This window comes from Chanos chanos, chromosome 11 (genome assembly GCF_902362185.1).
Source record: "Chanos chanos chromosome 11, fChaCha1.1, whole genome shotgun sequence".
NCBI classification, from domain to species: Eukaryota; Metazoa; Chordata; class Actinopteri; order Gonorynchiformes; family Chanidae; genus Chanos; species Chanos chanos.
In genome coordinates, this window is record NC_044505.1 from 24,618,094 (window position 1) to 24,628,093 (window position 10,000).

Here is a 10,000-nt window from a genome sequence, read left to right on the forward strand (position 1 = left end):
TTACTGGGATATTAGAGCTGACTATGGAAATAAAGCAAAATAAAGAAGACTTGTCTTGTTTAAAGGGCGTGTGTGAAAATGTTGCTGCGTGTCCTCCTGGTCTGAGAGCTGAGCTGACTGTACTAGCATTGTGCTGGCATTACTCTTATTTCATAGTCTTTCCAAATTTCCAGGGTTAAAAGGCGTGTAGCAGGCTGGCCTCTGGGCGCTCCCCCAGAGTGACCTTCCAATTAAACTTAATCACAGGCTGTTTACAGAGTGAATCCATGCACAGCACAAAGAGTTACAGGTAAAATGATCACATCAAGTTATTTAGCGGAAGTGTTAGTTGCATTATTTATTGTGTTATGTAAGTTATTGCAGCAGTAAACAGGAATGCTGTTAAAATGAGGCACGGCTTAGCATAAATTACAGAGAACTTACGAAGCATTCTCAAACCGTTTGCCCTCTGAAACGGTTGGCATAGTAACTCACACGTGTGTGTGTGTGTGTGTGTGTGTGTGTGTGTGTGTGAGTGTGTGCAGTAGTGGTTCTAGCTTGTATGACGCCCTGGGCGAACCCCCCCCCATACCCCCCCCCCCACTCCCGCCAACAACGACAACAACAAAAAAAGCACCACTCTGTAATTTTTATTCAGATAGTTTCACACAAACCAGAAAAAAATGCAACAATATGTCTGTGAAACTTCATATTCACAATATTATGAATGCATTGTTGTTTATTTGGTAGCGTTTCATAGTGTGACTGATTTTACTAATTGCATTAGTACTGGTCAAAGTTAGAGGTGTGCTATTTGATAGATTTCCCTGCTCCTCTAACTCGGGGCTCCAGTGGGGAGACCCCAGGTCAACCAAAGCCTGCCCCCTCCCCATCTACTTCTGAGCTGGAGACCTTCCCAGGCAGTGGCCTGCCTAGCTCACAAACTAGAATCAGGGCACCCACTCTGACATGGTCACTGACCCACACGGTGATGTGGTATGATTGACGTGACGTGCAAATGAGCCATAGAAAACCGATCGCACAAATGTCACCATTCACCATGTGTGAGTGTATGAGTGTGTGTGTATGAGTGTGTGAGTGTATGAGTGTGTGAGTGTATGTGTATGCGCGCGCCTGCGTGTGTGTGAATATCGTCTCTCTGTCTATGGTCTGGATAATTCACTGTAGTCATTCTGCTGTATGAGTGTGTGAGTGTGTGAGTGTGTGAGTGTATGAGTGTGTGAGTGTATGAGTGTGTGAGTGTATGAGTGTGTGAGTGTATGAGTGTGTGTGTGTGAGTGTGTGAGTGTGTGAGTGTGTGAGTGTATGAGTGTGTGAGTGTATGAGTGTGTGAGTGTATGTGTGTGTGAGTGTATGAGTGTGTGTGTGTGAGTGTGTGAGTGTATGAGTGTGCGAGTGAGAGTGTGAGTGTATGAGTGTGTGGGTGTATGAGTGTGTGTGTATGAGTGTGTGAGTGTATGAGTGTGTGAGTGTGTGAGTATGAGTGTGTGAGAGTGTGTGAGTGTATGAGTGTGTGAGTGTATGTGTGTGTGGGTGTATGAGTGTGTGTGTATGAGTGTGTGAGTGTATGAGCGTGTGAGTGTGTGTGTGTGAGTGTGCGAGTGTATGAGTGTGTGAGTGTGAGTGTATGAGTGTGTGAGTGTATGAGTGTGTGAGAGTGTGTGAGTGTATGTGTGTGTGAGTGTATGAGTGTGTGAGTGTATGAGTGTGTGAGAGTGTGTGAGTGTATGTGTGTGTGAGTGTGTGAGTGTGTGAGTGTATGAGTGTATGTGTGTGTGAGTGTATGAGTGTGTGAGTGTATGAGTGTGTGAGTGTGCGTGTGTGTGTGTGTATGAGTGTGTGTGTATGAGTGTGAGAGTGTATGAGTGTGTGAGTGAGAGTGTGAGTGTATGAGTGTGTGAGTGTGAGTGTATGAGTGTGTGAGTGTATGTGTGTGTGAGTGTATGAGTGTGTGAGAGTGTGTGAGTGTATGTGTATGCGCGCGCCTGCGTGTGTGTGAATATCGTCTCTCTGTCTATGGTCTGGATAATTCACTGTAGTTATTCTGCTGTATGAGTGTGTGAGTGTGTGAGTGTATGAGTGTGCGAGTGAGAGTGTGAGTGTATGAGTGTGTGTGTATGAGTGTGTGAGTGTGTGTGTATGAGTGTGTGAGTGTATGAGTGTGTGAGTGTGTGTGTATGAGTGTGTGAGAGTGTGTGAGTGTATGAGTGTATGAGTGTGTGAGTGTATGAGTGTATGTGTGTGTGGGTGTATGAGTGTGTGTGTATGAGTGTGTGAGTGTATGAGCGTGTGAGTGTGTGTGTATGAGTGTGTGTGTGTGAGTGTGCGAGTGTATGAGTGTGTGAGTGTATGAGTGTGTGAGTGTGAGTGAATGAGTGTGTGTGTATGAGTGTGTGAGAGTGTGTGAGTGTGTGTGTATGCGTGTGTGAGAGTGTGTGAGTGTATGCATATGCGCGCGCCTGCGTGTATGTGAGTATCGTCTCTCTGTCTATAGTCTGGATAATTCACTGTAGTTATTCTGGATAATTCACTGTAGTTATTCTGCTGCGGTACACGCTATGTGCTGGCTAGGTGTTCGGGGAAGTCATTTATTTATGTTTATTACATGTTGACATTAAGGACCCAAAAAACATGACCACAGATTATTTTATGGCGTTATTTTCTACGTTGTGTAAAATGGATTCAGTATGAATGGCTGATCCAACTCATGTCAACTTTTCACAGTAAACTCTACATGAAGGACAGCCAATACCCAGTGACAGTTCAGTCCTTTTCTCCGTCTGCCTGTCTGTCTGTCTGTCTATCTCTCTCTCTGTGAGTCCATGGAGTGACGCTATTAGAATGCTGCTGTTTTGTCTTATATCTCCTCCTGACGACTAGTTTGATTATTTTCTCTCGTACAGTCTGGAGATTAGAAACTGTGGTAGAGTCGTGGAGCTCTGGACCCTCTGGGCAGAGTCCCACTGCTGCTGTATGGGCAGAGTCCCCCTGCTGCTGTATGGGCAGAGTCCCCCTGCTGTTGTATGTTTCAAACTGGGCCAGCAGCACAGATGGTGGTTTTCCATCAAAAAAAGCAAAACGCAAGCTTGTTCTGCGGTAAAAAGCATGAATCGAGTGAGATAAAGAACAAATCGTTGGTGTGACAGCAAAGCTACATGTATATGATATAAAGATGACTGTGCATCCGAATGTCCAAAGTCTACTGGCCCTTTTCAGATGAATTTGAAGTTTTACTCACTGGATCATAAAGCTTGTCCATTTCTGTTCCATGCGTACAGTTCCATACAGTTTTCTGAAAACTGAAAAGTTCTGTTTTTGCAGAAAAATAGAATGATCAAGTTCTTTAATTAAAATTTTGATGCCTAAAGAAATTTAATATGAAATGGACATTGAAAATGGTGGCATTCAGCCAGAACATAGTGCGAAAGTAGAAAACTTCTTTCTTTCTTTCTCTCTTCCTTTCTCTCTCTCTCTCTCTCTGTCTTTTCTAATGGGCAAATCTTGTCCCTAGAGGATTCTCTGAAACATCCCAGTTTTTTCTCCCTCATTTAGAACAACATACCCTTTGAGGGACAAACTCTTTCACATACACACAATTCCAGAGTCATTTTTGGAGGAAACCACTGAAATGTTTTGAAAGGAACACAATTATAACGTCACAGAGAAGGATTAACCCCCCCCCGCTCGAGTCTCGAGAACATTCCAGATGTGTCCACAGGAGATGAGACCAATCACTGCTCAACTGTGTGACTAGGAGCGTGTTTTTTTTTTCTTCTCTCTCTCCTCAGTTTGATTAGGTTTAGACTCTCGTTTACCTGTGCTCAGGGCGGTGGCATGAATCATTTCTAACCTGATTTTTCTCTTCCTCCATCCTTTGTAATAATTTATGAAGAAAACAGAGGCCCCGTTTTGATCTAATTTCCCCTCTACCCTTTTGCAAATTAGTATTCTGAGCTCAGACAGGTTAAAAGTTTGCAGAACTACAACCCCCATTGTTTCATTTTTCATATTGACCCTGGTCCTTCAGGACTCTGTCCTGGCCCTAATCAAGCACACCTGATTGGTACAATTACACACTGCATAGGGCTTTGATTGGCTGTTTCAGGTGCAGGAGCTTTGGGGCAGTAGTCTAATCTAGACATAAACTGAATACATACATAGAATTAAACTCCATAAGTCTTTTTATTCTCATGATAGAGTTGAGTCTGTCAATCCTCAGATACATGGATGTTTGACGTGTGGACAGTAGTTTGACCTGTCTAACATGTGGACAGTGGTTTGACCTGTCTGGCATGTGGACAGTAGTTTGACCTGTCTGAGGTGTGGACAGTAGTTTGACCTGTCTGAGGTGTGGACAGTAGTTTGACCTGTCTGAGGTGTGGACAGTGGTTTGACCTGTCTGAGGTGTGGACAGTAGTTTGACCTGTCTGACATGTGGACAGTGGTTTGACCTGTCTGATGTGTGGACAGTAGTTTGACCTGTCTGATGTGTGGACAGTAGTTTGACCTGTCTGAGGTGTGGACAGTGGTTTGACCTGTCTGATGTGTGGACAGTAGTTTGACCTGTCTGACATGTGGACAGTAGTTTGACCTGTCTGAGGTGTGGACAGTGGTTTGACCTGTCTGAGGTGTGGACAGTAGTTTGACCTGTCTGAGGTGTGGACAGTGGTTTGACCTGTCTGAGGTGAGGACAGTGGTTTGACCTGTCTGACATGTGGACAGTAGTTTGACCTGTCTGAGGTGTGGACAGTAGTTTGACCTGTCTGACATGTGGACAGTGGTTTGACCTGTCTGAGGTGTGGACAGTAGTTTGACCTGTCTGACATGTGGACAGTAGTTTGACCTGTCTGAGGTGTGGACAGTGGTTTGACCTGTCTGAGGTGTGGACAGTAGTTTGACCTGTCTGAGGTGTGGACAGTAGTTTGACCTGTCTGACATGTGGACAGTGGTTTGACCTGTCTGAGGTGTGGACAGTAGTTTGACCTGTCTGACATGTGGACAGTAGTTTGACCTGTCTGAGGTGTGGACAGTGGTTTGACCTGTCTGAGGTGTGGACAGTAGTTTGACCTGTCTGACATGTGGACAGTAGTTTGACCTGTCTGAGGTGTGGACAGTAGTTTGACCTGTCTGAGGTGTGGACAGTGGTTTGACCTGTCTGAGGTGTGGACAGTAGTTTGACCTGTCTGAGGTGAGGACAGTGGTTTGACCTGTCTGACATGTGGACAGTAGTTTGACCTGTCTGACATGTGGACAGTAGTTTGACCTGTCTGAGGTGTGGACAGTAGTTTGACCTGTCTGACATGTGGACAGTGGTTTGACCTGTCTGAGGTGTGGACAGTAGTTTGACCTGTCTGAGGTGTGGACAGTAGTTTGACCTGTCTGAGGTGAGGACAGTAGTTTGACCTGTCTGACATGTGGACAGTAGTTTGACCTGTCTGAGGTGTGGACAGTAGTTTGACCTGTCTGAGGTGTGGACAGTGGTTTGACCTGTCTGAGGTGTGGACAGTAGTTTGACCTGTCTGAGGTGTGGACAGTGGTTTGACCTGTCTGAGGTGAGGACAGTAGTTTGACCTGTCTGACATGTGGACAGTAGTTTGACCTGTCTGAGGTGTGGACAGTAGTTTGACCTGTCTGACATGTGGACAGTAGTTTAACCTGTCTGATGTGTGGACAGTGGTTTGACCTGTCTGAGGTGTGGACAGTAGTTTGACCTGTCTGAGGTGTGGACAGTAGTTTGACCCGTCTGACATGTGGACAGTAGTTTGACCTGTCTGACATGTGGACAGTGGTTTGACCTGTCTGATGTGTGGACAGTGGTTTGACCTGTCTAAGGTGTGGACAGTGGTATGATGTTCTTCATACGGAGTGTGATATGGAAATGAAGAAGTGGGTGTGTCATGCCTTCCTGTGTCACATGACCCCTGTGTGGTGTGCTTAAGATTTGAATGGTTTCTATAATACACTGAGTCACGTGTGTGCGTGTGTGTGTGTGCGTGTGTGTGTGCGTGTTTGTGTGTGCGTGTGTGTGTGTGTGTGTGTGTTGATTCCCTCCCTAATCACTCCTCCTTTGTCTTCGTCTGAAACTGCTGACTCCTCCTCTCGTCTCCTCCTCCTCTGACTGTGGTGGGGAGAACAGAGGTGTAAAGAAATCTTTTGACGGACTATAATATACTGGCCCTCACTTGATTGGCTGGGGTTTGAGGAGGTCAGCAGCTCCTTCATGGACATAACACAGAGGCTTGCGTGTGTGTGTGGGTGTGTGTATGTGTATATCTGCGATTCCGCTGACAGACACTAATGCTTACTGACACTTTCATTCAGGCTGCGTGTCAGTTCCAATCCCCTCATAAACTGTGGACCAATGACTGCCACCCACCATACCCCACCCACCCCCCCCCCACCCCCCCCTCCCTGAAACCACGCATCCCAAACCACACACACACACCCCCTGCCCCAAAGCATGCATCCCTCTCCATGAACCCTCCCCGATCAGTCACCCTCCCTCACACCGCCCTCAGACCACAATCCCAGACCCCCCCCCCCCGGGACACGCCTAGTCTCCAGCAGCCCTGTGTCTCCAGCAGCCCTGTGCCTCCAGCAGCCCTGTGTCTCCAGCAGCCCTGTGTCTCTGGCAGCCCTGTGTCTCCGGCAGCCCTGTGTCTCCAGCAGCCCTGTGCCTCCAGCAGCCCTGTGTCTCCAGCAGCCCTGTGCCTCCAGCAGCCCTGTGTCTCCAGCAGCCCTGTGTCTCCAGCAGCCCTGTGTCAGCTGCTGACCCCCTCCCTTAGGGAAACGCCATGCACCTTAATATTTCGCCTCAGTCACCACTTTTCGCCGGATCAGGCAGTGCCTGTGAAACTCTGGAACTGATTGTCTGTGTGAAAGGCAGGCCTGAGGAGAAAGGAAATGTTTCGTTCTGAAGCAGAGCTGAGACAGCTGGCGTTCCTGACAGCCACCGAACATCTCTCAGCCAAACAGCTTACCGCTCTCATCCTCTAAGCATCTTTATTCCATCCAGCCCTCATTAGCCAGCAAGCTGCGGCTCCGACACACTGCAGTCCGCTGCCTTTGTTGGCTTGTTTGGTAACATACCACCTCTGCTTTAGGGGTACAGATCATTTAAAACCATGGGAGATCTTTAGAGGTGTTAAACAAGAGTGTCATTTAGTCAGGGGTTCGAAGACAAACAATTCACAGTCACACGGGAAACATCTTCTCTTTATACCATTCCTCCCTCTCTATATTGATTAGCAAAGCCCTGTGTTATTTACTGATTGGTTCATATGTCGTCATAGAGAGAATGTTGTGTTTGGTTCATACGTCGCCATAGAGAGAATGTTGTGTTTGGTTCATACGTCGCCATAGAGAGAATGCTGTGATTGGCTCATAAGTCGTCATAGAGAGAGTGCTGTGATTGGTTCATAAGTCGTCATAGAGAGAATGCTGTGATTGGTTCATAGGTCATCATAGAGAGAATGTTGTGTTTGGTTCATACGTCGCCATAGAGAGAATGCTGTGATTGGTTCATAGGTCATCATAGAGAGAATGCTGTGATTGGTTCATAAGTCGTCATAGAGAGAGAGCGCTGTGATTGGTTCATAGGTCATCATAGAGAGAGTGCTGTGATTGGTTCATAAGTCGTCATAGAGAGAGTGCTGTGATTGGTTCATAAGTCGTCATAGAGAGAATGCTGTGATTGGTTCATAGGTCATCATAGAGAGAATGTTGTGTTTGGTTCATACGTCGCCATAGAGAGAATGCTGTGATTGGTTCATAGGTCATCATAGAGAGAATGCTGTGATTGGTTCATAAGTCGTCATAGAGAGAGAGCGCTGTGATTGGTTCATAGGTCATCATAGAGAGAGTGCTGTGATTGGTTCATAAGTCGTCATAGAGAGAGTGCTGTGATTGGTTCCAGGCCTGTGAGCAACAGTGTGTTTAGTTGAAGCTTTGCCACTGTTACAAATATACTGACAGACTTTAGCTTAAGCAGCTTAAGCCGCTGGGGTTTTTCGAACTTCAGCTGAGAGAATTCCAACATGTCAAAGCCATCGAGAAATCATCAATTCAGTATCTGGCCACACCATACCATAACAACTGCCCACATGCAGGCAGAAACACAAGCCCACCTGCTTATGTGGGCAAGTCAGTGGAACGTGTTAAACTGAACGCGTGGAAGCGGAAAACCCTGATCCAGGATCAGTGAATGATGAAATCACAAGAGTTCCTATTCACCCTCTGTGTACCTGTTCAGAGTTAGAATAGGGGCTAGACCAGGTCATGTTTCCACTTTAATTGGTTTTCCTCTGTTAAAAGACAGTCTCTCTCTTTCTTTCATTCTGCCCCCCCCCCCATTTCTGTCTCCATCTCTCACATGTTGTTATTGTTGTTGTTGTTATTGTTTATCCAAAAGAAGACAACATGAGTAATGTATAAGTGAGGGAGACAGATTGAGGTGTCTTCTTCAGCTATCAGGTATACTGGGGTATGACAACTGATAAAGTGTAATAAATAATGAAATAATAAATAATAAATAATGAAATAATAAATAATAAATAATGAAGCGAATAAACAAACAAATGAGTCTGTATGCCCCCATTTCACTTCAGACTGTTTTTTTTTCAGAGAGCTCTGTTTGACACATGCATCATAATTCATTAACCAAACACACACACACACACACACACACGCACGCACACACGCACGCACACACACACACACACACACACACACACGTACACACACTCACACACACACGCACGCATGTACGCACGCACACACGCACTCACACACACGCACTCACACACACACTCACACACACACGCGTGCACTCACTAATGAACGTTAAGGTGCATGCGCTTGTGTGCACACCTCTCATTTGTTGAAATGAGAACTTCTGGACTAACTTCTGTAGTTGACTTTTCTCTGTGGTATAAAAAACGGACCAGACAGAAAACTGGAGTGAGTCTCTCATTAAACACTTGTGTCTTCGTAGTCAAAGAGTTTGAGCCATAGCAAATAAATGGCCTCGAAAAATGGATTTCTCTGAGCATCTTTGTGTCAAACTGCGCTAGCCTCCGACTCCACTTTGGCTTATGTCTCTCTCTCTGTCTCTCTCTCTCTCTCTCTCTCTCTCTCTCTCTCTCTCTCTCTCTCTCTCTGTCTCTTTCAGATATTTTTAAATGCGAACACAATCCGCCTGGGGAACATTCCTCATGGGACAGTGGACCCTTTGCTGGGCCCAGGAACATCCTATCCTAAGCAGACTGTGTATGAGGTGTGTGTGTGTCCTAGTGGTAAACTCTACCTGTCTCCAGCCGAGAGCGCTTCCACCTGCCAAACCACCAACAGTGTGTGTTTGTGGAGCTGAGAGATACCGGAGGACCCCATGGACCACCCAACACCAGAGAAGCCTTCCCCCACCTCTGCCCCTCCACTCCCCCGGACCAGCCTCCAGCCAGGCGGAGCGCCGCTGCCCAACCGCCGCCCAACCACCGCCCAACCACCACCCAACCACCGCCCAGCCACTGTCACAAACATCCCCTACTACTGCTTCTTCTTCTTCTTCTTCTTCTTCCTCTTCTGTCTATCAGTTCATTTATCTGTCTGCCTCTGTGTGTCCATCAATTTAACTTTATGTTCATGTGTGTTGATTCATCAGTCTGTGTCTATCTATCTATCTATCTATCTATCTATCTATCTATCTATCTATCTATCTATCTATCTATCTATCTATCTATCTATCTATCTATCCGTCTGTCTGTCTGTCTGTCTGTCTGTGTTCATATTTTTGAACTCCTGTCATATCTCATTCATCCAGTTTCATCTCTTTCCCGTTTCTTCCTTTGTCATTCTGTCTCTTCGTTCTCTTGTCATGACCCTCCCTCCCTCCAATCCTCTTTCTTCCTTTCCCTCTCTTTCCCTCTCTCTCTTAGCTTCTGTTCCCTCACACAGAAATCAGGAATTTCTATTTAAAAAAAAAAAAAAGAAAAAAAAAAAAAAA

At 46.1% G+C, this 10,000-nt stretch overlaps 1 protein-coding gene across 2 annotated transcripts in view; it reads left to right on the plus strand.

The window, feature by feature from the left end:
* The window catches only part of sgcz (sarcoglycan zeta), an 83,537-nt gene extending 74,170 nt beyond the window's left edge, over positions 1-9,367 (plus strand). For both annotated transcript variants that reach the window (XM_030788188.1, XM_030788189.1), the window contains one exon: positions 9,170-9,367. In XM_030788188.1, the coding sequence (XP_030644048.1) occupies positions 9,170-9,367 (198 nt within the window). The remainder of the gene's footprint in view (positions 1-9,169) is intronic.
* Positions 9,368-10,000: the final 633 nt, after the last annotated feature.